At 32.9% G+C, this 27,977-nt stretch overlaps 6 protein-coding genes across 11 annotated transcripts; 2 read left to right on the top strand and 4 right to left on the bottom strand.

Moving 5' to 3' along the window:
• Window positions 1-51: 51 nt before the first annotated feature.
• Window positions 52-9,592, bottom strand: LOC101894728 (protein spitz-like). Its single transcript, XM_011297717.3, has 2 exons — window positions 9,451-9,592; window positions 52-2,126 (listed from the first exon to the last, which is right to left on the bottom strand). The coding sequence occupies exon 2, from the start codon at window positions 2,005-2,007 to the stop codon at window positions 1,423-1,425; it is 585 nt and encodes a 194-aa protein (XP_011296019.2). The 5' UTR covers window positions 2,008-2,126; window positions 9,451-9,592; the 3' UTR covers window positions 52-1,422.
• Window positions 5,067-9,194, bottom strand: LOC101895634 (uncharacterized). Its single transcript, XM_059131268.1, has one exon. The coding sequence runs from the start codon at window positions 6,606-6,608 to the stop codon at window positions 5,067-5,069; it is 1,542 nt and encodes a 513-aa protein (XP_058987251.1). The 5' UTR covers window positions 6,609-9,194.
• Window positions 9,593-11,743: 2,151 nt separating the features above from the next.
• LOC101896966 (large ribosomal subunit protein uL2) lies at window positions 11,744-13,190 on the bottom strand. The gene is made up of 3 exons (XM_005191791.3): window positions 13,079-13,190; window positions 12,698-12,851; window positions 11,744-12,543 (listed from the first exon to the last, which is right to left on the bottom strand). The coding sequence occupies exons 2-3, from the start codon at window positions 12,833-12,835 to the stop codon at window positions 11,911-11,913; spliced, it is 771 nt and encodes a 256-aa protein (XP_005191848.1). The 5' UTR covers window positions 12,836-12,851; window positions 13,079-13,190; the 3' UTR covers window positions 11,744-11,910.
• A 5,468-nt stretch (window positions 13,191-18,658) lies between these two features.
• LOC101896612 (nudC domain-containing protein 3) lies at window positions 18,659-19,801 on the top strand. Its single transcript, XM_005191789.4, has 3 exons — window positions 18,659-18,828; window positions 18,891-19,417; window positions 19,485-19,801. The coding sequence occupies exons 1-3, from the start codon at window positions 18,728-18,730 to the stop codon at window positions 19,763-19,765; spliced, it is 909 nt and encodes a 302-aa protein (XP_005191846.1). The 5' UTR covers window positions 18,659-18,727; the 3' UTR covers window positions 19,766-19,801.
• On the bottom strand, window positions 19,786-21,111 carry LOC101896794 (uncharacterized). Its single transcript, XM_005191790.4, has 3 exons — window positions 20,781-21,111; window positions 20,424-20,718; window positions 19,786-20,370 (listed from the first exon to the last, which is right to left on the bottom strand). The coding sequence occupies exons 1-3, from the start codon at window positions 20,987-20,989 to the stop codon at window positions 20,002-20,004; spliced, it is 873 nt and encodes a 290-aa protein (XP_005191847.1). The 5' UTR covers window positions 20,990-21,111; the 3' UTR covers window positions 19,786-20,001.
• Window positions 21,112-21,774: 663 nt separating this feature from the next.
• On the top strand, window positions 21,775-26,907 carry LOC101896199 (rho GTPase-activating protein 68F). Of its 6 annotated transcripts, none has more exons than XM_005191787.4 (8): window positions 21,775-21,968; window positions 22,934-22,992; window positions 24,370-24,501; window positions 24,575-24,610; window positions 24,682-24,883; window positions 24,946-25,664; window positions 25,727-25,833; window positions 26,154-26,907. In XM_005191787.4, the coding sequence occupies exons 2-8, from the start codon at window positions 22,962-22,964 to the stop codon at window positions 26,352-26,354; spliced, it is 1,428 nt and encodes a 475-aa protein (XP_005191844.2). In that variant the 5' UTR covers window positions 21,775-21,968; window positions 22,934-22,961; the 3' UTR covers window positions 26,355-26,907. The 6 variants fall into 6 exon arrangements, with proteins under 6 accessions (XP_005191844.2, XP_058987222.1, XP_019895270.2 ...); XM_020039711.2 differs by lacking the exon at window positions 21,775-21,968 and adding an exon at window positions 22,048-22,224; XM_005191786.4 differs by lacking the exon at window positions 21,775-21,968 and adding an exon at window positions 22,256-22,504.
• The last annotated feature ends 1,070 nt before the right edge of the window (window positions 26,908-27,977 follow it).

Raw genomic sequence — 27,977 nt, 5'->3', positions numbered from 1 at the left:
ATTAGACGACTAAAATTACGTTGTTTTTATGAAAAATGTATTATAAGGAAATAACATTTTATACTCGCTTTATTTTTCATTCAATTTACTGAAAAGTAGTATTTGGGACAAACATACAATATTTGTTAGTTATATGTTTTATGCTACACATTTATATGTTAGTTTCTTATCGTATAGTGATAAATAGTATTATGATAAATAAATTAAAATAAATATTTCGTTGTTCGGTAAGAGAAAATATAGGCGGCAAGACTAATTCCAATAGGAAATTAGACATATGTTCAATACTATGGGTGTTTGGCAAATACAGTGGAGGTTCGTCTAAAAACTATAATAACAAGGAGACAAAATAACTGCTCAGATTGTTTTAAATACTTTTGTTGTGGAATAGGTTGGAGGAAATTTATGCAAATCGTTGTCGTTATGGAACAAAGTACCATTTGTGAACGATTTTTATTTTTTGCTGTTTTTTTATTATTAAATTATTACAAATAGGATTTTGGGTCATATAACAATAGCGACGACAGGACATATATTCATTAAATGAAACACCAAAAATACAAAATAAATTTAATATTGTCAATAAAATATGTCTCTATATAAAGATAAAATATTTTTTAGCCGTCTTGGCTCCTCTGTGGCTGGGTCAATAATCATTTCAAAAAAAACATAAAACTTTTTAAAACAAATATGTGCTTGAAATGCTCAACTAAAAATGGTGTACTTTAATTGTCATTTATTACATTATATACCAATTGGTTTTTTGTACAGCCAATTCTAATATATAGGACTCTGGCGTAGAAAAAGCGGAGGTGAAATATTTTGAATATTTCCTTAATTCTTAAATTTTTTTTGGATAAAATCTGTTGGTTTTTTAGTCTCGAATCCTAAGGCGGAATAAAAAAAGTTTTTTTTGGTAAAATTTAATTGACAATTAAATTTAATTTTAGAATTTAAAACGTGCACTTCATCAGTTTGTATGTGATCTATTTTATCTAGTTAGTTATAGGTTGCATTCGAAATACTTCTATTTAATCAGTCCGGTATTTGAACTCTCTGCGCAAACCAAGCAATGGGATCTGCATTTAGTGGGAAAACAAAATTTAGGTTGGGTAAAAATGAGTTCTTCACTATTTTGACGACATTAAAGAGCATTGCAACGAATATTGCGCATTGGCGGGCTTTTTAGGGAAAAAGGTTTTCTATCTGTGATAGAAAGCCAAAAGATTTGTGTTCAAAATAAATAAAAAAACGTCATGGTCCAAAAACAACCCAATAACTAACGTCTACGCGAGAAAGAGGACTTTATACGAAATTCAACCAATAAATTACCGATTATAACCTTCTCCAATTTTTATCAAGAAATTATGATGTATATGTTTAAAATTATTTAAATCTATAAGTAATAACTAAAATAAAAAATCAACGTTTAAATGCCGATGACATTGGCAAAACAGCATAGTGGTGAGGTCCAAAGGGTCTCATTTCAGGGATTTTTGTTATACCATCTACTTCATCCATTGCAGCATTGTCATGAGCCATATTCACGCTTTCGTTCATTTTCATTTTTTGTTCATTCTCTCGCCGAATGTAGAGTGAAAAACATAAAACTAGCATAAATATCAATGCCAAGGTGGCTCCACTTGCTATGCTAGCCGTCTCCAACATGGCACGTTGTCTAGTTGGCAAATAGCTACCATCGATTTCTTTGTACTCACAACGTGGTCCCATATAACCACTTGCACACTCGCAATTATACAAAACCTCATTATGGATTTCAACTTTAAAGCATGTGGCTTCATTCAAGCAATACCAGGCTGCATATGGTGGTGGACAATTCAATATGGGAAATGTTACATTGGGTCGTGGTGTTGTCGTTGATATCGTTATTGGAGTAGGTGTTGTAGGTCTGGGTTTTGGTGTACTACGACTGGTGCACGCTAGGCTCAAGGAAGTCATAAGCGACATAGTCAGCAAACACACGGAACATAGAAATTTTAAATCCATTTTTTAAAAATACAAATTTTCCTTTTTTTCGTCCAATATCAGAAATAATCCAACATTTTATTCCAGATGTTTTCGTTTGGGGTTTTTATTTTTCGTTTTATTAAAAAACCCCTGTGTGGCTGAAAATTAACATAAAAATTGTAAAATTAATTAAATGAAAAGAAAACAAAATAAAATTTTGTTATAATAAAATTAAACTTTATTAAAACTAAATTAATGTCAAATTAACAAAATTAGGTAATTGTAGGCAGCATATTGCGTTATAAAGCAGCTGTTACTTTTTCTATTCCCCCACATAATCCCAGTTCGAGCAGCAATTATTTTTATAAGATGCGTTTGCGTTTATACATATGTATGCCATTTTCGAGCGAGCGACCTATTAAAGAGAGTAACGTACGCATTCATTAATATTAATTTATACAGAACAAACAAAAGAAACTGTGCACAAACAAGTAACAATTTGGTATTTACCTTTCCGAGTGTAATGGATGTTTTTGGTGTAAACATTTTGTTGTATTCTTTCACTTTTAAAGGTGGAATATAAATTAAATCACTATTTTGCCCCAGCTCTTGAATATAATTTTATTAATACTTTAAGACATCGTAGTAATAAATGTTTGTAATAGCCGGAGATATTTTGTCATATTGTTTGCAACATATGCACTATTTTGTAAAGTTAAAGATTGGATTGTAAGAATCAAGATTTTAGGTTGACATAGAACAAACAGAGGCCAAACACTCGGGAAATTTGATCGAAATGAGAGTAACTGTTACAATTAAACTCTAGGATATTTAATTGTGCCTTCCAAAGATTTCCATTTAATAAAGAATAAAATTTGAAATTCATATTAATTTCTTGAATCGAAGTTTTTTTTAATATCGAATGCGAGAATTTTTCCTAGATACACCTAATTTTTACCGTATTTCTGTATATGAACTAGCTAGCTAGGCGGTAGCACCGATTTTTGAAATGTTGAGGAATTACATAGCACCTAAACTGTGGAAGGAGGAAAGGGTGGTTCACATTCCTAAAGCATCGGGATGTGCAAATCTCCCTGTTCTATTAGTCTCTCGAGCTTCCTATAAAACAGAAAAAAAAAACAAACACATGATTCTATTTTGTAGCCAATAGCAAAGATTCTTGAAGGTTTACTCCTCTCCGCATTAGAGCAAGCTATCCAGTTGCCGCTCATCAATACGCATTCCGTTCACTACAACAGCATTGCACAACATATCCACACATATTAGACGAGGACTAAACCAGAAAAAGTCGTGTCATACAACATTGTTACGTCACGTTGTTAAGGTATGTCGAGACTACTACCCTCAGGCCGAGATTGAAACTTTGGATAATCAAGTATATGTGTGGACGCCATTCGAACATAGGATTCTGGAACAAGAAGTAAAAACACAGTGGAGTGAAACAAAGAGATCCATAAGGAGCGGAATTCCTTTCCCTCCAGACGTCATTAAAATCGTAACTAATGCGGATGGTTGCACGTAAGGCTGAACAACTATATCGCGGAGCATTCTTCCACGCGAGAAATATGAAAACATCCGCCACTAAGTCAATGGACACACTGATAGCTACATGGACTGTGGAAATGAGAACACGAGGTCGAGAGAATATTTAATTTCGACTACGAACTACCTCAAGATCATAGGGGTCGCATTCGATACAAGTGGTGCGCGCAAGCCACAGCTATCTGAAAAGTAGCAGACAACGGGGTGCAACAATGCGATCGTTTGGTCTGTGGTCAGATGTACGGCCCAATGTGGGTAAATACAAGTACTTTCATTGTACCTCCTCATGACAACCAATGGCCCATCTACATGAGGCGAAGCATAACACCAGACGTATCAAAAGGATCTACACTCAACTAACTTCTTTCCAATAAAACTCCCTTTCATTTTCGTTTACTTCTCCCTGTATACGGATGTACAAAATAATCCAATTCAGTAGAAACAAATATGTTTTGTTCCAGAGCCTGCAAGAACTAGTAGATTCTTTACCAGTTATGAGTGTTCAACATTTACTCTTTTTCACACACACTATATTTTTTTAAGATACATAGAATATTACAATTTTATATAACACACAATTTACTTATCAAATGTATTAAAAAAAAAAACCATTATACCTACATGTACGACTCACACTATTTCAATGAAAACAAACTTTTTAATCTCTACAATCATAGATAACCAAAACAAAACTGATAATGTGCAAACAATAATAACGAAAACAAATGACAATTGTTTGCGCCATTGTGCATTGTATTTACAATTTGGGTACTTTTTTTAGAGATTTGCAACGATAACCACAATACTTCCCCCACCAAGCTATTCCTTTTTTTAATATTTCGTTAAACATCGTTATATATTATTATAAACGGGAAGGTTTTTCTAAGTCATATTTCATTTATTTCAAATGTAATTTTAGGCGATAAAACCTAGTTTTCAACAATAATTTATATGACATATTTATAAATATGACTAAACATTTTGAAAACAAAATCTCCATGTCCTAGGTACATTCAATTTTGCTTCTTATTGATACAGTAGATTCCTGTTTCTTTAGAGTTCATAACAAAATGTTCTAACTCTTTATATTTCTTTCAATAAGTAAGTTTTTCTTAAATTATTATTATTACAAAGTTGATTGAGGTGTGAGATAAGTCTTAAAAATAGCGAAGAGTTCTCGGTATTCATATACGTTGCAAAAAAATACAAATAAATTGTTATCACAAACGCCTGGGCATTTGGCAACAACCAATACAATTCTTACTAGTATGAATGAGTCCAAAAGTTGTTAACAATAACCGTGTGATTCATGTTACAAAAAAACTCAACACAAACGTTGTACAGGCATTCTATTCAATTGACATTGGAAAATTCAATTCATAGAAACAAAATTAAATAACTTTGGTATGAGCTATAGTATAAAAACAAAATGGAAAATTAAATTTTATTTTGTACCAACAATTCTTTACCTTTATTTGTTGTAGGTATTTTTCAACACATTACTCCATATATATATAAACTTAACAAATTGATTTTTAATACGGCCTACGATCAAATAATAATTTTGCTGCTTGAACACTGTTTGCATTGTTGCTGCCCATGCCGTAAAGCGACACACCTGTATCCGGTGTCACTGACGAACGTACTAAATCTCTAAGACTTTTCGAAAGTTTTGCTGTTCTTTTTAGGGAATCATTGTGTTTTTGTTTTGTTTCCACAAAATGTTGGGATCGGCAACGTTTACGAGATATCTCTTCTTTTAACTGTTCCCGTTTCAGTTTTTCGCTTAGCTGTATTTCACGCCAATGTTCTTCATGTTGTAATTGTTCAATGTAGTTGTCGTAACGTAAACGCTTGAGATAATTTTCCAATATTTCGTTGCGTATATGGTCGGCACGTTTCAGACGTTCTGTTAAGCGATGGCATATTTCACTTTTTTTCAACATTTCGTCGAGATTCAATTCTTCTTGATTAATATTAACATGTTCTGCTTTTCGTAATTCTTCACAGCGTTTCTGATTGACAGACAGTTCTTTTTCAATACGTAAATTTTGTAAACGTTTCTTGGCACGAGCATCTTTCTGTTGCAGACTTTCCCTAAGACGCTGCAGCTCGCATAAATCCCTTTGGGCAATTTCATTGAGACGGGCCTTCGTTTGTAGGTAATCTTGAAACTGTTTATCCCGTACTGCCTTTTTGTACTCCTCCATTTGCTCGCATTTTAATAGCTCTCGCTCGTATCGTTCATTTTCCCAGTATTTTCGTGCCAACCACGCATTTTCTTTTGAGACGGCTTGCTCATTGCGTTTAGTTGCCATTCGATTTAAAATCCGTTTATCATGTGCCGGTACCTTCTGATAGGCCTCTCTTACGCTAGGTACCAAACACAAATTGGCCATGGATTCTGAAAGCCTTATTGGGGCAAATGTTGTGGTGGTGGTGCTATCAAAATGATGTGAAGACATTATTTGCTGTTTCGACAATGTCAAAAGTGACGACGGTGGTGGAGGTGGTGTCTTGGAAGATCTCATATTTTTTTGGGCTGGATATTTTGAGACACCTTGAATATTTAGCTTAGACAGCTGTCTATCTTCTAGTGATGTTAACAGATTTTGAAGAATTTCACAGTCCCGTGTATAAAAATGTTCCGAACACTGACTTTGGCTACGAGTACAAACACTTTTAGAACGTTTCTTCGGTTTATGTTTTTTACGACCATTTTTTTCTTTGCATTGTTCTTGTTTTGTTACTTGCAAAGAAGATTCGGCATTTCCGTTTGGCAGTGTTATTGTGGTATCCTGTGGCTCATTGGGTTGTGTTACGGAAGCCCTGTCAATTTTGCTAATGTTAGTTTTCACATCGTCTGAGCTAGACAAGTGTTCATTTTGCCTTTGCAGGCTTTGAAGAGTTTTTTCCACTTCCCCATCTGCCAACTCACTGCGATGACTACTGTAACAATCACAATGACATATATCACAGCAACTATCTATGAGTGGCAAAGTATCCAATTCTTCCAGCAATTGTAAATGTTCTTCTATACGGGATTCGCTTAGCGAATATCGTCTCTTTGTCGTCATATTGTAAGGGTTTTATAGGGGTAGGCTCCTTTTCTTCGTACAGCTCAACGAAATTCCTTTGGAAAAGTATACTTGTGTCATCTATAACTTCTTTTTTTTTTTCAAACCTGGTCTCTTCTGTTCCCCTTTGCTATAGGTTAATAGGTTAATTGTTGAAATTTTAAACCGTCTTGAATGTATGCATTCTTTCCTGCTGCCATTACTCTTTCTGTCCTTTTTAAAGGTTATAAAAATTCTTTCACTGCGCTATTCTATTCATATTCTACTTTCAGTTGCTTTCATATTGATTTCATTTTTTATATGTTGCTATGGAAATGCTTTTCAGTTACACCTATGTCACTTTTGGGCTTTGTTAAGCAGTGTTGTGTTTAATCCACGAAACATATATTTACGAGATATAATTATTTTGACATTTAAGTGCAATCGCTTAGTGGGCATAGTGTGCCAGTACATAATTTTCACAAATTTAAGTAGATCTTAAATTTTTTATATTTTCTTGGTCACTTAAGTGGGAAATATTCTCAGATCCGTCTTTAATAATCTACGAAAGGAACGTGACTAAAAGCTCATTAGATTATCTTTATACAAATGACATCTTCTAGCGTACTTAAGGGGACGTACCGAGAACATTTATATTCTTATGCATGCATGTATGTACATATATACATCATTATTATCATTAAGACTTGTGCAGACGAAAATGCCATAAAGGCATCAAATTCATATGCCACTTGGCATTTACAGTATTAGCATCAATGAATATGTGTAGATTTTTTATAAAATTTTTTTAAATTTATAAAGCATCTGTATCTTTGCGAGTTTGGCGAATATATCTTTGTGTCCATTGTTCCAAAACTCGTTAAAGAATTCAAAAAAAAAGACATAACTCGCCTTCTCTATCATCTAATAAACGGACCGTGAAGAAGACTAAGGTCTCTTGTCTTTCTATGTGATATTAAAACACATGTCTTTGATTCAATTGGTGGAAAAGATAAACCTTCAACATATTGTAATGGTCACAAGGAATTCTATTTGCTTTATTCCTAGAAACAAACCAAATGTCGTTACAATTTTAAACGCATTAACAATGTCCACCATATGATATCTTTCAGCTAATATTTAGGAGCTTGTACCTGGTGACACAAATCACCGGCCATATGGTCACAGAAAACAGAGTCCGCGGTGCAAAACATTGGAATAATTTATTATTTCCCACTCGACAGCTTTTTCCCATTTTCACTTTAACATCCAAACGAAAATTAGTTTGCTAATAAAAAAGTGAAGAAGAAAGAAAAATATCATTGCAAATGGGGCAAATGGAGTTTACAAATTTTAGATTTTTTGAGTTAAAACATGATAGAACCAAGATGGTAAAGTCATGCTATCATATGTTTAAATTTTTTTTTTAAATTGTACATTTGACAACATCTCATTGTCAAAATGCTTTTGAAATTGGAAATGTGAATACGTGTTTCCTTTGCATGTTATGTTTGGTAGACATGTTAGAATTTGCAGTTTGGACAGAATCGGATACAACATTTAAAAGTTATCGTGGATACTAGCCACACAGACAGACGGTTGGAGGTCATGGAGGTATAGACTCCAAAGGCACTGACATTTTAATACGAATCAATTGATTCCTCTATAGTCGTAAGATGCAAAGATTCAGTGGTTGCATTTAGATGATATGACAAAGTTTTGGTTAAGATATTAGTCAACAGTTGGGGACAAATGTGATAGAAATGGTTGATAAATGATGTCAAAAGTTGCGCAATGTTAGGTGAAATTGCCTCGTAATTCTCTTGCGAAAAGAAGAATGCTCAAGTACTAAAAATATGCCAGCCCATTCCGCTTATACCTATGATTAAACAGCATCTGTAACATAGGACATTTTGCTAGGAATGTTGATGAGATTGCACAAATTGTTTCTCTAAATTAATTGAATATCCGAATAAATGTAAATAAACAATTTTCGTTTTTGTTGTGACGATTGTATTTGAAAAGCTCAGTTACAGAAAATGCGGAGATGGGAATTTTTATTTGAAATGACTTTACCTTCTTAATTTTACCATGAGTTAAAAATGTCACACTGTAGACTGTGGGGAAAATGCCACATTTCTTCTTGTTTAGTTTCGTGTTATAAAAGAAGAAATTCTTTTGACTTGGAATGCCATATAACGTAAAGTGTATAGTTACTTTAACATCTTATTTTAGGACATGAATCAATCCCTTGTGTAAGTAATGAGTGTTCTAGTATTATTATTAGTATTATAAACTTCATATTATTCTTGAAAACTTGGCAACTCCTATAAATTATTTTTCTCATTTAAGACATGAATCAATCCCCATGAGTGTTCTATTATTACTATTATAAAATTCGTCGAAAGTGGGGGTCTTATTATTCTCGAAAACTTGGCAACTCCGCTAAATTACTACTTCACATTATAGTGAGATACTAAACGTAATGAATGACAGACACACAAAACATAATCCTGAAAACCATAGTACATATTGACTTAGGAGAAAAATTAGTATAGTTAATTGTTACATCCTCAAGAGTATTATTTGCCACTGTATAACCGAATAGTGTAATAAAAACAATAATTAGTTAATTAGTTAATAATTAATATGAACCTATGACCACGCACACACATACGCAATTCATTAACGTTAAACACTTAGCCACACACTCCTCTATTGGTCTCAATCTTTATCCATTATTCAAGTAACAATATTTGTGAAAATTCCAACAAATATTCTCAATTCTAAATATTTCTCAAAAAATGTAAAGAAAATGACAATTTGACGTCCATCAAATATATTTTTTTCTCTTTGTATTCACCTTTTTTTCTTCACGACGACGACTACGAAGACGTCTTTTGACGTTGTTGTGTGTATATATTTTATTTCACAATCAAGACGGATCAAATATATTGCAAAGTACTTTTACTCCACCGTAATTTAAATTTTATTTGTGTTGCACTCCTTTTGTCAATATTATCGTAATTATTTGTATATATCGTTAAATATATATATATTAAATTCGTCCGCGAAAACAGAAACAGAAGAAACTCTTTTTCGTTCGTTTGACTCAGAGATTAGAGCCGAATACTGTAAAGTCACCGGCGTTATGATGACATATATTTCAATTAACATTATCAAAAGTAAAGGGGGCAGCACACTTTGCAAATTAGTATAATAATAAAATATAATTTTGTTTTTCGACAGGTGTACCTTAAATTAATGTACAAAACAGTCAAATCTCCCGAATTTGCAAAAAAAATGGTAAACAAGTTCCCAATTTTCAAGCTTACCATATAAAAACAACTGTTCTTTTCCAGAAATGCAAGAATACCTAAGAGAATTGCAAAATTACTGTATTCTTGCAGGTTCTAAAACATCGTAAATTAATGTAAATATTTTATTTTTTTATAGTTCCAGGTTGGTAAGAATATAAAATTTTATTTGATAGTTTAAAAATGTGTATTTGTATTCTCTTTATGTACCAAAATATCTGTAAAGATCTGCTAGTCAAGCCGTGCACTAAAATTAAACATAAAAAGCCGTTATTTAAGCTTCGTGCTATGTCAATAGGAATTCAAACACATTTTAATACACCAGCAATACGGACATATGGAAGAAAGACAGCAATTGAAAACAGAAACAGATAATCAAATGGGGGAACACATTTTTTAGGAAGAACGACAGGTTTTGCTTGAAGAAATATCTTCAGAGATAAAGGATTAACCATCTAATCACACTTAGGGAATAATTACAGGTTTTAACAAGTAAAAAACAGTAAGTTCGGCCGGGCCGAACTTTGAATACCCTCCACCATTTGGAACGAATTAGAAAATTTTCAAAAAATAAAATCCATTAAAAATTCTGAATTTTAGACAATTCCGTTCAAAAATGTGGCTAAAATTATCAAAATACCGAATATCGGGGGGTACCGTTATATGGGGACTATACGATATCGTGGACCTAAATAGATAATTCTCTTCCAAGGGATAAATTACCCACAAGGAACTCCTTGTGTGGATTTTTAGACAATTCCGTTAAAAATGTGGCTTAAATCATCAAAATGCCGAATATCGGGGGGTACCGTTGTATGGGGATATACTATATCGTGGACCTATATAGGCAATTCTCTTTCAGAGGGTAAACTACTCACAAGGGGCTCTTTGTGTGGAATTTCAGACGATTCCATTAAAAAATTTGGCTAAAATCATCAAAATACCGAATATCGGGGGGTACCGTTATATTGAGGCTATACGATATCGTGGGCCGAACTTGACCTGCCTGCAGACAAACGAGAGATATGTGCAAAATTTTAGCTTCATATCTTAATTCGTGATGATGAACTTAATATACCCTCCATGGTATGGTGGAGTGTATAAAAAGAGATGAGAAATTGGAAAGGTTTTTTTTAAGGAAGAATCGCAAGTTTTACAGAAATAAAAGATGAGTCGGAAGAGTCCTTCGAGCCAGGCAAGTTGTCACATGAAACACCAGTGACATTGTATTGTGTTCCCAAACAAGAGTAAATTCAAGTAGAAGAAGAAATTCACAACACCAATTTTCTAATTCGTAGAACTTCTTTGGCAAATTGCACATATAATTGTTATTTCCAAAAGAGTGATGAAATTTCCAAGCTTTTAAAAATAATGGATGATTTACAAATGGATAGAGGTGAATTTTCTAAAAGACTAAGTATTAGGATATTAATAAAGTACATAAGAAATTTTATAATTTACCAATAGTTAACTTTTAGATAGTTAAATGTTGCTCTACAAAAATGTCTTATAGACCAAAAGATTTAGAATATTTTTATTTTCATATATTTTTATTTAATACATTTTTCTTTAAATCTTTTTAATTTCATATATATATTTTTATATGTTTTTATTTTTATATATTTTTGTTTTTATATATTTTTATATATTTTTATTTTTATACATTTTAATTTTTATATATTTTTATACATTAGTCTACAACTTCCTCTGCATACAATCTCAAACAAAATATTATCTAAATATTCTGAGTCTGATCATGTATGGAATTTGAAGAACCCCCACCTAATTATTCTTAAATTTTTATTCATACGCTGCATTTCCCATTAAAAAGTACATTGCTTAGAGTGTTTTAAAACAGATTTTATTTATCCTCATTTTTTTAAATAAAAAAATTCACATTCATCTTCCGTAGCGGTGTCAATAGCATGGAAATGTACACCAACAAATGATTTTTAACGATGACAATTATTATATCAAATCTATTGATATTCATTTTACTTAGCAATCTACTTGTCCTTGGAATCACCCTTACCACCACGAATTCTACCAGTACGGCGGGCAGCAATAAGACCGACCTTACGACCAGCAGAGGTACCACGCTTGACTGTGGAAGCCTTACCAATATGTTGATGGTTACCACCACCGTGAGGATGTTCAACGGGGTTCATAGCAACACCACGAACCTTAGGCCAGCTGTTACGCTTAACCTTGTATTTGTGGTAGGCACGACCGGCCTTCAAGATAGGTTTGTCGATACGACCACCACCGGCAACAATACCAACCATAGCACGATTGGCAGAGGGTACAACCTTCTTGGCACCAGAAGGCAACTTAACACGGGTCTTCTTGGTATCGGGGTTGTGTGCAATGACGGTAGCATAATTGCCAGAAGTACGAGCCAAACGGCCACGATCACCGGTCTTTTCTTCCAAATTGCAAATGATGGTACCTTCAGGCATGGTAGCGATGGGCATTACATTGCCGATTTGGAGGGTGGCTTTACGACCGCAGTAGACGAATTGTCCAGTGTGCATACCTTCGGGAGCAATGAAGAGCTCCTTGCGGATCTTGTAGCGGTAGGGGTCACGGAAGTGAACGACAGCCAAGGGAGCACCACGGCCAGGGTCGTGGATGATTTCCTAAGAAAATAAAAATAAGTGAAACTTTACAATTAATCACCCTTTAGCAAAAACATAAGCAGGCATAGTCTTGATACAAGAATATCAACAATATGTAAGAATTAAGCATTGCATATGACTGCCCACTGACATTCATGAAGTTATTTCAACTTACCTTGACAACACCGCGAATGTAGCCATTGCGTTCGGCGAAATCCAAAGATCTCAATTTAGCGGCACCTTTACGGTGGTGGACATGGGCCTTGAAGACGGACCCAGCACCTTTACGTTGTGCACGAATGACGCGACCCATTGTTGGCTTCTATTTCCTATAATCAAAAATTTCCACAATATTAACACTTGCTGTCAAACGTAATTCATTTGTTTACATGAGTTTGTTTATCGAATTTCCACAAACATTTCCACACAATAATTTAAAATACTTTGACGACACATAACAATATTAGATTTCAGTATATTTCTCATAATTATTTTTTGTAGATGGCTTGTAAAATTCGATATTTTTTAAGATTAAATTCCAATATACAACACCTACCGAAAGCCTGCTAAAAAAGAAAAGAAAGAAAAAGAAGGAAGTAGAGCTGGAAAACAATCGATCTGGCTATCGATAACTTTGATTTTCCCGCTGGTGTCATTGTCGATTAAATGTATATGCAATCGTATAATATCGGCCATACTGTAAAGTAGAGTATACACCTGTGATTATTATGTTGTTTCTTTTCTATTCTGAAATGATGTGGAATACACATCCAGGACATACAAGAAAGTGCATAATTTGGTACTCGAGCCGAAAAGATAGATTTGTCTTGTCATTTAAAATTTGCGCTAATTTGATTCAAACAATTAGAAACAGCATGTTTGTTTACATTTTTGTGTTTACCTTGATACACAAGCAGCTTGACGTATTCACATGGTATATCTTGTGACATAGCATAAAGGAATGCCACAGCCGCAATCAAATTCTGCCGTCGTTTCTCATTATAATTTGACATATATATGCTTAGCTATGACGCCAAGCTGCATATGTACCCACACCCTTAGTGACACATACTTATTCGGTTGCAGAAAAGTGAAAAAATACAGCCTTTTGTATATTAAAGAAGCAAAGAGAAAATCGAAAATAAACGAATAGTCTGTTTCAGAACCTGCCTGAATCTGCTATTTTTAACAATACACACACATATACAAACTGTGTAGATGTTTTGACAGAATAGGGGCACCAAAAGAAAAAATTGTATATAGGAATTAGCTTTGTTCTACCTTCTGTAATTGTGACATACTATAACTGATATCGAAAAGAAAAGGGTAAAACGGTTCTTACAAGTTCAGGATAAAAGCGAAAATTTCCAAACATTTTTGAAAAACTAGTTTATTAAAATTGTTAAAATAGCTGAAAAAGACATATCGAAATAACCTCTGATTTGTATTGTACAAGAAACGATAAAACATCAACTTCTTTTTGCACAAAATATTTTTGGCATGTTTCTACCATGGTGCATTCAAAATTACAGCTATTTGTTTTGAATTTAATGGAGGCATCATATGAGTTAATGCAACTACCTAGTAGATCTGCCTTGTGTGTACCGTATCTTAATTTTAATATGCGTGAGTATCGGCATTGATGTTTGCGACATCTGGTAAAATATCGATGACAGTAATCAAAAATTTGCCAGAACTAGTAAAAAGTAGGGTTATACAAATCGTTTATTGACTACTCTCTTAATGGATTTTTGTGTCACGCGTGGGCCATCATGCATCTTAAGTAGTAGTAGTAGTAGTAGTAGTAAAAACTTCTTTATTGAATAAATATTTTCAAATACAGTATGACATTAATAGATATTAAGAAGTTGATATTGGGATTGCGACAATGTTTTTAAAACGTCTGTCGCCTAGTTTAATAAATTCAAAGTTTTTCTTTTTTAGATAAAAGTGTTTAGTTAAATTCATTTATCAAAAGCTGCCTGTATTTATAGCTGACTTCAATGTAGTTTGTTAAGTCATTCCAGCCACTTTCTTCTTCGCCATTGAGTATCTTGATTATTTCCTCTTCATCAAGCGTTGGCTTTCTGAATGATCTCATTCTGAATTCTCGTAATACGGGACAAATTCCTAGAAAGTGCTGCATCGTTTCTACTTCCCGCATATTACAAAGCTTGCATTCTCTATTTCGGTCTCCTTGGTCAAATCTGTTGTATTCCAGAGGTATCATACCGCTACGCGCTTTAAAGATGCAAATGATTTTCTCTTCAGAGTACTTATCATTTAAATAGAGATGGCCAATATTTGTTTTTAGATGTCTATAAATTCGTTGACTCTGGCTATTTTCTTTTTTCCGTATATTTTCATTGTGGATTTGTAACTTTATGCATTTTATAATATCCTGACAGAAAGTAAACCAGTTGTTTTGAGAGGACATTACATGCGACCATTCCAAACTAAATGATTCAGCCAGTACCTTCAATTCCTTGGCCCAAAAAGTGTTCTTGCGATATATGAGTTGTGTAAGTTTTTGAGGAAGCCTGTTTTCAGAATATTGAAACAGAGTTTTTCCGAGATAGTTGAGGTGTAGCCCCAGTGTATATATTTGAGTATCTTCAACATCCGTTTCCAGCATCAAAATGTGGTTTGGAGTAAAACTAGGAACTCTCAATATTCGTTTAAGAAAGAATCTCAATAATGTGTTAGACTCTTCGAAGTAAGTGAATCCCCAGACCTGGGCAGCATATGTTTGTATGGATCTACAAACTGCTAAAAACAGCTTCCATTTTGCGTTCATATTTATGTCTGCTTTACCAATAAATTGTTTCCATGTCGAGTTTATAGCATTTTTTGCCTCTTTATTCCGATTTTGTACGTGTTTTAGGAACTTCATTTTTGGTGTGAACGTCACGCCTAAATACTTAAATTCATTTGAAATTTTGATTTCTCTGCCATTATACATCCATTTTTCATGTTTGCTTAGTTTCCCTCCGTTTCTAAAGACCATTATTTCCGATTTGGATAAGTTTACTTCTAGGCACCAAATTTTGCAGTATGTTTCCACTTTATCTATCATTTTTTGGAGTATTGCAATATCATCAGCAAGAAGCACAATATCATCTGCGTACAAAAGACTTCTGATATTGATATTGTCCACGAAAAGTCCACCACCAATATGCTCGTGCAGATCGTTTATATAAAGTGCAAATAATAACGGTGACAATAGACAACCTTGTTTTACACCTTTTGTAGTTGGAAAGAAATCTGAAAGCTCTCTTCCATTCCATACTGCCGATTGGGTGTTATTGTATATTCTTTCTATTAATGTGACCATTTTGTATGAAATTCCCATTCTAAACAGCTTATAAATAAGTGCTTGTCTTGATATGTTATCAAATGCTGCTTTGAAATCGATGAAAAATGAGTATACTTTTTTCTTTTCTGCTAATTTGAGTTCGACAATAGAGGCAAGATTGTATATGTTGTCAACTGTAGAGTAGTTTCTACGAAAACCAGCTTGATATTCGTTCAAAATTTCATGTTTTTCAACCCAATTGTAGAGCCGTTCATTAATTATCCCCATAAAAATTTTTGCCGCACAGTTCATGAACGAGATTCCTCTATAATTAGATGGCTCATTAAAATCTCCTTTTTTATGTATCGGAAAAATTACCGTTTTTGTGAAAGAGGTATCAATATTTGTGCTCGAAAATATGTTATTATATACATTCAACAATTGAGTATGTAGTTGTTCTGTGCCATTTATATAAAATTCGTATGGAATCCTGTCTTCTCCGGGAGCTTTATTTCTTTTCACACATGCAAATATTTTTTCCAGTTCGGACATAATTATTGGTGTGTCCAAATCAACATCTTCCTTATATGTAGGCGCATAGTAAATGAGTGTGGATTCTTCGGAATTATTTAAGAGACTTGAATAATAGCATTTAAAGATTTCTGGGGTTATATTTATCCCTACGAAGTTGCTTTCATTTCGAAGTTCTCTTGCCATTTTCCACCATTCTCCTGCGTTTCGTATGCTGTTTAGATTATTGCCGATTGATTTATAATATGCAGATTTACTTATATTACATATGTTTTTGTATTGGATTTGTGCGGCTGAATACCTTCTTTTGTCATCCAGATCTCCAGTTCTTCTATATATTTTGAGCAAATTAAAACTGTTTAAACGAGCTTTGTTGCATGTATTATTGTACCATTTTTGTTTTGCTTGAAATGTCGGCTTGTTTGAATATTGTGTGGGATATGACCTTGAAATCGCCTTACATATTGCCTCCAGGCATGACTGTGTTGTTTCTTGGATTACTTCCAAATTTATGTTCAATCTTCGTTGGTAATTATTCTTATTATTCTCTTTCCAGATGAGTTTTGGCAGTAATGACATCTTTTCTTCTGTTTGCGAATAGGATCCAATATTTATCCTTACTAGAATCGGGAAATGATCAGACCATACCTTATCCTCCACTCTAAATTCTACAATTCTTTCTAGAACTTCCTTAGATACTGCACATAAGTCATTCACAGAATCGCCTAATGTTGATATGTATGTGAGATCTCCTTCCTTATCGCCTTTTGTTATTCCGTTTAATATAAGCATATTGTAATCATCACAAAGCTGTATGAATTTTGAACCTTTTTGATTAACTATTTTGTCTTTTGATTTCCTTAAATCATATCCTGAGTAGAACTTTTTCCGGTATATATCTCCGATACTCTGATTCACTTCTCCAATTCTCGCATTGAGATCTCCTATTACTATCTGATTTGAGATGTCCGCGGTTTGAAATATTTGGCTCAGTTTTCTAAAATCGTGATCCCAAGTAGATGGCCTGAGGTATTGGGGTATAAGTGTATATACTTGTTCCTTATATTGTAATTTTATAATGAGCTTGTCATCTGTATGGATAATTTCGTATGAGACACCCATATCAATCATTTCTTGTTTGATGCCTATTATTATTCCACCAATTGCTCTTCCAAACCTATGGACCCTTATAGCAGGCTCGAAAACTAATTGATATCCGATAAAATATGTCTTGGCTCTTTCCATTTTTCCCCTTTCTAAATGTGTTTCCAATAATAAAAATACTTCATATTGTGTTATATATTGAAAAAACGTTGGGTATAGATATTTATTTACTAGACCATTTATGTTATATGATAGTATGGATATGCTTCTTGTTTCGTTTACGGGAGTTATGTGCATCAGTTTTTTGGATGAAAATCGTTAATCAGAGTACCATAATTTAAATTGATTGACTTTATAACGTCTCCATACAACTTAACGAGTTCCTGTTCTCCATCAGCGTTGCCAGATACAAGTTTGTTATCTGCATTCCATCTGAACCAACTGTCTTTTATTTTAATCCTGTCTTCTCTCACCACGACTTTATGTTGTTTGCTAACTGAAAGTAGGTTTTTCTTAAGTGTAAGAAAAGCTTTCTTATGTTGTTGTTTATTAGGTATCATATCCCTCTCTATAGAAATATTTGACCCAGCTAATTTTCTGGTATTCTGAAAAACGTCTTGTATTGCCTTTTCATTATCAAGCTCTACAATTACTGCCATTTTGCCGTTACGGTCAAAAACTTTTTGCGCGTTCTTTATGTTGGCTATGCATGCATCTTAAGCTCTGTCCAGAACTGCAAGAATTTAAAAGTTTTTATTATGATACCGATTTTTTCCTTTATGGTATCGAAACAAATTGCAAATCTAGTAGATTCTTGCAGGTTTTGGAACAGAGCATTTATTTCCCAAATATTGGCTAATATTTTCAGAACCTGCATGAATGAAAAAATGTTAACACAATATCCAATTTTTTATGATATCGAAAAAAATAGATTTATTTTGTTTCTAGAATAAAGTAATTATTTATGATTGCTCTAATGTCAATTGTTGTTTGTTTGTCGGTTTTTCATCCGATGGAATTTACAATTCTTTTACACTTAGAAAAAATTGTAATCAGCTGGTAGCTTTACCTTACTTTTTTATTGCACCATGGTACAAATTATCGGGCATAAGAACAGTCCTAATTTAGACAAACAGACCTTTATCACTTCTTGGTCTCAGTATTGTTTTTATAGTTAAGAATGTCTAATTGATGCAGAAAAAGCAGATTGGTGCCAGCGGTATTCTGCCCGGTGAATAATTTAATTGAACCATATTATTGTTTATTTTGTCGGCAATGGATGAGCTACGAGCTGATAGCATATTAAGTGAAATTTTGGAAAGTAGAAAGACTCTAACAGGATTTTTGGATGCAGTCTTCGGGTTTTTATGTCGCAGGTACTAGTTACGCAGGTACTTAGTTAATTCAGTAACCTTTTATTTATTTTTTTTTTTTTCAGAACTGACTTTTTCCACATTCAAACAAGTAAAGATGATAAAATTGGATTCCCCAGAGGAATAAAAGAAGAGATACTCCTGAGTTGCATGCAGAAATATGAAAAAGACAGCCAAACAACACCTCAAGTGGTACGCGAGGAGTATGTTCCGCCGGCAATAGAAGAGGTAGAAATTGAAACCGAAGAAATACAAAATGACTTGGATATAAAAACAAACGTGCATGAACCGCCGAAATCTCGAAATTCAACAAACGATAAAACACATTTTAGTGAAAATGATTTCAAAAATGGAGACAAGAATGACAGATACTGTTGGAGCCAAACGTTAAAAGATATTGAACTGTCTATTCTCCTTCCATTTGAAGTTAAGTCGGCAAAACATGTAAAAATTAATTTGAAATCAAACCATATTTCCGTAAAATCGTTATTGCCACAAGAACAAGATATTGTATGCGGTGAAACTTGGAGTCGTTTTAAACATAACGAGGCTGTGTGGACTATTGCCGATGGTAAAATTGTACTTAGTTTGGGTAAGTTCATTATATGTTTCACATGCATACAATATGTGTGATTTTTTTTCCAATTTTTCGGTTTCAGATAAAACAAAGGAGGGCTGGTGGGATAAGTTGTTTGTTGGCGATTCATCTATAGATATAAAAAAGCTCGACACCGAAACTCCAATCGAAGAATATCCGGAAGAAACGCAGCTGGAAATTGATAAAATTCAAACACAGATGCTTAGCCAAAAATTGGATGATCCGAAAGGTATTCCATTGTCTAGAGGTGAACAAATATCTCGCCTAAAGCAAGCGTGGAATGCAGAGAACTCACCTTTTAAGGGGCAACCGTTTGATCCATCTTCGATTCAGTTTGACTAGTAAACATTTTATAAAATATATGGAGTTGTATACAAATTTTTATTTACTTAAAAATCACACGAATGAGAAAAATTTTTGCTTTGCATTGTATGGTCTGTTCCACAACTGCAAGAATGTAAATTTTTTTACTATGATAAGCGATTTTCCCTTTATGATATCGAAAAAAAAAAATGCAAAACTATTAGATTCTTGCAGGTTCTGGAACAGACCATTAGTCTTTTGTATGGTTACCTATTCTATTTAATATTTTCTAACTTTTCAAGTAAGCGGTTGAGACATGCCATTTGTCTTTCTTCCATTAGATTTAAACGTTGATTTATGCGCTCTTCCATTTCATTTAATTTTTGGTCAATATAATCTTGTATTAACATTGTATTTTTGTCGCTTTCGCCAATATTAATATTTTCAAATTGTTGGGTATTTTCTTTAAGGGTTTTCGATCGAGCCAACAATTCCAGCAAGCGTTTACTTTTCTCTAGTGTTGTCGCTTCACCTGATGTTTCTTCGTTCAAATTGGGAATAAGTGTTGTAATACCTCTAGGATTAGGAGCCGTTTGAATTTGTACACCAAATAAACAAATTTCCGTCAAACTTTTAGAGAGAAACTGTATAAAAGAAAATTAGAATTTGTTGTTTGTTCATACAAAATGGCAATTACCTTAATTGTAAGTCGTGTGATTCCTGATTTTTGTAACTCCACATCGTAGCGGTATGTTTTTAATTGATCATCAAGATAATCTTCTTCCATTAGCCTTTCGCCGTATATTGTTTCCAAATATTCTTTTGAAAGACCCTGAAATATCTCTAATTTGTCGACGCTACATACCATGCAAAATGCCTGAATTTTGTATTCAGGATAAAGTTGTATATCTAGCTCACAATATTCTGAATCATCGTCGGATTTGGTTAGCAAAACTGCTTTCTCCTGATCAACAAGTTCTTCGTTTGTAGGTCTAACAAAGCATTGATCGTTCGTTATTTCGAAAAAAAAAGAAACAAATGGAATTATAAATACCTTTGAAAAACATCAGGGTCAGCGTTTGCCAATTGTAGAGCTTCGGCCAATGGACAACCTGAAATCCGTGTCCAATTACAACCAACCTTTACAAGAGTGGGATCTATGCAATTTCCACCAGCCATTTCCAAACAGTGTAAGTCCCAGAAGTCCTTTGTTTTAAATTGTAGAAGTTGGTGCTTGCTATTGACGGCGGTTTGTAGCGTCATGCACAATAAAAGCGGTTAGTGTCGGCGTTAAGTATTTCTACTTGCTCTCTCCCAGAACTGCAAGAACGTGAAAGATTTTACTACGATAACCGATTTTTCCTTTATGATATCGAGCAAAATTTCAAAACTTTTAGATTCTTGCAGGTTCTGGAACAGAGCAATTGTATGTTTATTACAAGATAACTGCAAGTGCTGACTTTTTGTTAAAAGTAATAGAAGTGACAATATTTTTACTACTAAACAAGTATTAATTGCCAACAAAATTATAACGAAAGAGTAGCATCGCATATTTAGACTTGACTTTGGTTATATTCATATTCGATTTTTCAGATGATGTTTGTAATACTTTCCGTATAAAATACCCCTTTGGTGACTCACTTGAGAGTTAAAGTTTTCGATCAAAATAATCCTCGTACCGTTATCAGTTATATAAACACATGCGCTGTTCCAGAACTGCAAGAACATATATTTTTTTACACGATAACCGGTTTTTCATTTATAATATGGAAAATTGCAAAGGTAATAAATTCTTACATTTTAGGGTGAAAAGCAACTATTTACTTAAAGATCAGTTACAAAAATAAATAGATTTTCAAATATTGTTGTTATTGTTGTTCAGAGGTTTTTACGATATGGTCTTTTCAACAAATTTAAATACTTTTTCTTTCAAAAATTTTAATTCTCAAATGTTTTGACAGCTCATTGTGCCACCAGCTGTGTGGATGCGGTTTTATGACCATACATGTCACCGTTAAGTTAGAACAAGACAACAATAGTTGTCATGTTAACCATTCGCTTGTTAATCTCATCACAAAAAGAAGAAGACTCAAATAAAGATTACTACTTACTAAACCTGCAAAATTTATTTTAATTTTCAAAACAAAGCTACCAATTCGTTAAAAGTTAATGTTCATTTTTATATTCAAATAGCACACTTATGTACTGGTAGCCGAAAATTAACGAGTTTAAAAACTAGAAGGTAATTTGCAAGTTTTGTGTTGGTCGACATATCTAGGAAAAGAAAATGTCTTGTAAAATGAGTAACTAATAAAAAACCAAACCACCAACACGAAGCTAACAACCTACGCTAAAAACAACCAAAGTTTTATCAATATTTCAGGGAATCGAGTATGCGATGGCAGTGTTTTTGATAAGGAAGAAAGAACCATGAATTTTGCGTTGTAAAACGAATTGCGAAAGATATACATATATGTTTGTGTTTTTTTTTAACAAAAGTGTGTTATATATTCCATTGGTTTGTTGATGGAGAAGTGAATTACATTTTATTGGTTCTTGTAATGTTTCTTTGTTCCTGTAACAATAGTTTAGGGGATTGATTCCTCAGACTGATAATTGATTAGAATTTGTAACCAGGTGTTAATGCAAAATACCTACACGATGCAGTGAATATATAAAGTGAATCTAGTACATAGCAGTGACGTCACTGATAATTTCGAACTGGATTTCTTAGTGGACGCTTAGCGGTTAACAAAAAAAGTGACATTATACCTAATGGTAATAATGCTATATGAAAAAAAAAGTGATAACACAATATGCGTAGTTGCATTGGACTAAGAAAAATATGTATTGAAGATGTTTACATCAAATACTTATTTATACAACTCGGTATTTGTAGATATGTTTGAAATAGTTGCGAATTGAAAGCAAAACATAAAACTGTCCCATTAACCAGTTGGAAGAGTTGCGCTGAATAAATGTCGATTGCTTTTCATCGTTATTATCAAACACCTTTTTATAGAACGTTGAAGAATGACAGATTTAATGGCTATAGTTTAAACGTTTTAACAGATTTTAAACCTACTAAATACGAATAATAACAGAATATCTTAACACCACTTTTCACACAAGATTTAAAAACTTTTGTGCAAAGTATTTTTCTCCTTTAATTCTTGTTACTAATTCCAATTATTTTTTATATTTCAGTTCTGTCTAAGTAATCTTATTTATTAAAATGGATAATCAAAGCATTCCTCGACTGCCAGGTAATAAATAATATCCCATGTTAAAAAGATAAATATAATTTAGATAATTGCATGTAAATATAGCTTAATATTAGTAGTTTTGTGTCGACAATATTTTACATGCGGTTTTATATGTGTGTAAATGTATCTTTAAAAATACTAATTACTTGGATATCAAGTCTTTAAAAAACATTTCAAATATAATCGACGGGGTTGAAACGACAACAAAAATCGCCTCTCACAATTTTGTTTGTAAATATGTGGCTAAATGTGATAATTTTGTACCCATATCACAAACTCTTTAAAATATAACTCATAGTTACTCAAGGTCGAAAATATAACATTAGTTCATTAGCTTTGGTGGCAATCGAAAATTATTGATCGCACACATATTTCTTAAAGTAAAAGAATATTAATGATTCATTTTGTTTAAAATTAGATTTGTTTCGTGGATGACCCATCCACTCCAATCGTATTAGCTGATAAGCCGAAATATAAAATGTTTCGCCTCATTTTTGGTTTATACAACAAGTCAGCCTTAAAATTACGAGTGATAAAGTAGTTTTGGATTGAGAAAATGTTCGAATGAAATACGTTGTGGATATTTGAAAGACCATAGAGGAAATATGTAGTCGATTTGGCCAATAACGAATAATAGGTATTACTCGAAATTCAATCGACATACATGCATTTCTCGCATAAACTGTGTTCAATCTTAGTCTTTCTCATCTTCCCACAGCTGACAGTAATCGACGAATTGTTTGTGGATTGAGGGTTGTAGCAATACGTTAGAACTCCTATAGGGCCCATGTCTCTAACAGACATAAATCACAGTTCAGCGATCTCAGAATCTGATGTTCAAATCAACCCTGATCATAAACATCTTATGGTGTTTATTGTAACTTATGGTTAATCAATTAAATTAAATGCTAATTCTCGTCTATTCATATTCAAAGAAATGTACATTTTAGCCATCTGAACCCATCAACTTTTAATTACCCTCCCTCATAATATTCAACTTGCTATTCCCTACATTTTGGTTCAATTTTATAACTAATCATGATCATCTGCCTGTTTTTTCCAATATGTGTTATAAATGTATGTATATAAATGTTTTAGTTTTGTAAATTAATACTTGGTCCGAAGTAATTAAATAATGCATTTTTGTTTTTTGAACATTTTTTCCTTTTTAACCAATTAATTTACTGTGTAAAAACAAAAAAAAAAAAAAATCTAAAAAACAAAACACATCCAAATTACAACCAAATCGATACTAAAAACTTCAATTCAATTATTATAAGGATTTAATAAATTAAAAAGAATAGTATGTAAAGAGTATTTAGATTTGCATTAACAGTTCATGTGGATATAATGAGTTTCGTGTTAATCACCATCTAGGACCAGCTATAAATCCCATAGTAGAAAATTCAGATGAGCCACAGCCAAGTCTATCGGATTTACATGATTTTGAACCCAAATTAGAATTTGATGATTCGGAATTATTGGCTGTACCATTTACACACACAACACGTAAGTTATGGCGTTTTGTAACTAATTACATTTTTTGTGAAAAAAATTAAATCCATTTTGTTTTATATTGTAGATGATGTGATGGACGAAGATTTTGTTATTGCAGAAGGTAAGTAAGGCCTGTTTTTTCCATCTATATCGTTTTTAATTATTGTAATGTAATTATTTTTATATTAACAGATCCGAATGATGAATCGACTGAAATTGTGAATCCACTAGAAGATGATTTTGAAGATCAACTGAGAGAGGAAAATGAAAATTTCAGTATTTCACCAAAACGAAAAAACTGTGATTTTTTGGGTACCGATAAACAAGGACGCCACATATTTGGTATATACGCCTCCAGATTCCCGGAAAAATCACAAATGGAAAGTTTTATTCGGTAATGAATGCAACAACAGTTTACAATTTGATTTTAAATTTCCATTTTGTCACCAATTCTAGGGACATTATTAAAGAAATCGAACCCTATGTTGAAAATGACTATATCCTGGTATATTTTCATCAAGGTCTAAAAGAGGATAACAAACCATCAGCCCAATTTCTATGGAACTCGTATAAGGAACTGGATCGCAATTTCCGCAAGAATCTGAAAAATCTTTATGTTGTCCATCCTACCTGGTTTATACGTGTCATATGGAATTTCTTTAGTCCATTCATTAGTGAAAAATTTCGTAAAAAGCTTGTCTACATCTCAAATTTAGATGAACTTCGGCAGGCATTGGGTCTATCGAAATTAAAATTACCCGATAATATATATAATTTTGATGATAGCCTAAATCATTCACGTCGGCATGTTTCTATAAACTCGAACATTGACGATAGGTCAACGCACAAACAAATGGCTAAAACTGCACAATTTGGTGTAACGTTGAAATTCATCGTTACAAATAGTCCTTGCTTAAATTCAATACCGCCCATCGTACGTAAATGTGTCGACTCATTGTCGATAACTGGCATGATTGATACCGAAGGCATATTCCGTCGTTCGGGAAATCATTCAGAGATTATAGCTTTGAAGGAGCGTGTTAATCGTGGTGAAGATGTCGATTTAAAAGATGTGAACGTTCATGTTATAGCCGGTCTATTGAAAAGCTTCCTTAGAGATCTAGCCGAGCCACTATTAACATTTGAATTGTATGAAGAAATAACAAGTTTTCTTGGTAACTATATGAATGGAGCATTTGAAGGTTTTTATATTTATAATAATAAAATTTTATTTTAGAATGGCCTAAAGAAGATAGATCCCGCAATGTAACGCAATTGATACGCGAGAGACTGCCTGAAGAAAACTATGAATTATTTAAATATTTAGTGGAATTTTTAGTAAGGGTAAGTTATAAAAAAAAAAGCGAAAACGCTATGAAGGAAAACATGCCGAACGACCCGAGTTTATTCGGTTGGTGTTGCATCAGCTACCTTTGTAAAAATGGTATGGGACTAACAAGTGCGTTTCCACGTCACCAGAAATCTTTATGTTTGATTGCATTATCATTACATTATGTCCTATTGCCAGTTGCATATGAAAGTCTGCGCATTATCGTATTATTTGATGGTGCCGGTGGAAATCTTAGATTCAAGTTTCCTAAAATGTCACCTACAAGGGATAATCTTTACTAAATCAAATCCCCTCTTGTTTCTTTTGTTAATAGGTTATGGAGTGTGAAGATCTAAACAAAATGACATCTTCGAATTTAGCCATTGTCTTCGGTCCCAACTTTCTGTGGTCGGATAAAAAAACAACATCCCTAGATGAAATAGCTCCCATAAATGCATTCGTTGACTTTGTATTGCAAAATCAAAAGGACATTTATTTAGTTGACATCAATCAAGGACCTACCCCTATTGGCTGAAAAATCAACTAAAATATTCTTTGGATATAATTATGGCGGCAATATTTATGTAATGTGTATCGTTAAATAATAATGAAAACATGAAAAGGGATCCCAAACTAATTCTTAAAAAAATAATAATTAAAACTAATTAAGCTAACCAGAATTAACACAATGGCAATTATCAGAAAGAGAACAGCGGAAGAAATAATGGTGTCGAAACATCACATATATACAACTAGATTTTAATGTTAAGTGTATATTATAAAATAATATTAATTAAGGTGCAAGCATGGAATAACTACTGTTTTGGTATTTTAATATAACTAGTTCTTTATTTGTGAGAGTTCGGAAACCAGCACAAATTGGACATAAAGAAACATTCCTGCTACCACATGATGCATATTCTTATGCTTGCAAAGAACAGGTTATTTAAATGCGGCGTATGATAGTTTAAAAAATAAACAAAATTCATTTGGTTCAAACATAATCTGTAATCATATAAAAATAACATTTTTTAAATTTTAACCCAACAATATATTTATTTTTGTTATAATTCTAACTATATACTCTATTTACCAAAGAATGTGTTTTATTGGAAATCTTAAAGAATGTCGTGTCTGTTTTTTTTTTACAAATTTCTTCTATATTCTATTACTAATGTCACAATTCCAATAACGGTGCGGTATTGAATACCACCCATAAAATTGATAAATTTACACTTTTACAATTAGTATATTTTGTTTTTCCCCCAAAAGTCGTATGCTTTCAAACAAATTATTTGGAAAAACAAGTTGCTGGAAATAATTTTAATAGAAATTACCAACGCACACCAAAAAACAAAAGTGAAACATGAATCAAACAAACAAAATAAAACAAGTTTTAAACTGTGTAAAATAAATGTTATATTAAGGATGGAATAAAATATTTTTAAAGAATGAAACAAATATTAGTATTTTCTTTATGAATATAAAAAGTTAACATTGTTTCAAGGATGTGGAAAATACGTTTCGGAGATGTCATGTCGGATGGCCAAGCCTAAAGGAAAAACTCAAATTTAAGACTATGCTAACATTTCGATTCCATGGTAATGGATATAAATAAGCAGAAATGTTTTTACAAACCTCTCAGCAAGGTCTCTAAATTCCACATAGATAAAATGGTTAATCGTTCCTTTTTTTAGTCAGTCATTAACATGAGAAAGTAGGGGCGTGTTACGAGTCGGGTTTTCTTTCACGCGTCATTTATAATCAACTTGTTGTTCTTCGTTTTAAAACATGACATGCCACTATGGACTATATCCTTTTTAACATTTCCAGTATTTACTACACCTTTTAGATATGGGACAACCTCCTACTATTTTGCAACAACAAAATTGCAGATTACCTTCCTATAAAGGCATATGTAGATTCGAGATTTTTTTGCGAAAATGCTCCCCTTGAAATCGATTACACAAAATACATTTTTAACAATTTTCAAATATAAGACAGTTTTCTACTATTTTTTTTGGGTAAGTATCTAGTACTCAGCCTGTCTATTTTACGCAACAAACTTGCGTATTGTTTTCATTAAAAAAAAAGTCTAAACTTCCACATCGATTTCATGAAAATATCTCCCACTGTTTTAAGTAATCGATTACACGAA

The sequence above is a fragment of the Musca domestica genome, unplaced genomic scaffold (assembly GCF_030504385.1).
Source record: "Musca domestica strain aabys unplaced genomic scaffold, Musca_domestica.polishedcontigs.V.1.1 84, whole genome shotgun sequence".
Classification (NCBI taxonomy): domain Eukaryota; kingdom Metazoa; phylum Arthropoda; class Insecta; order Diptera; family Muscidae; genus Musca; species Musca domestica.
Note: the sequence above shows the minus strand (reverse complement) of the source record. Positions and strands in the feature narration are given on the sequence as shown.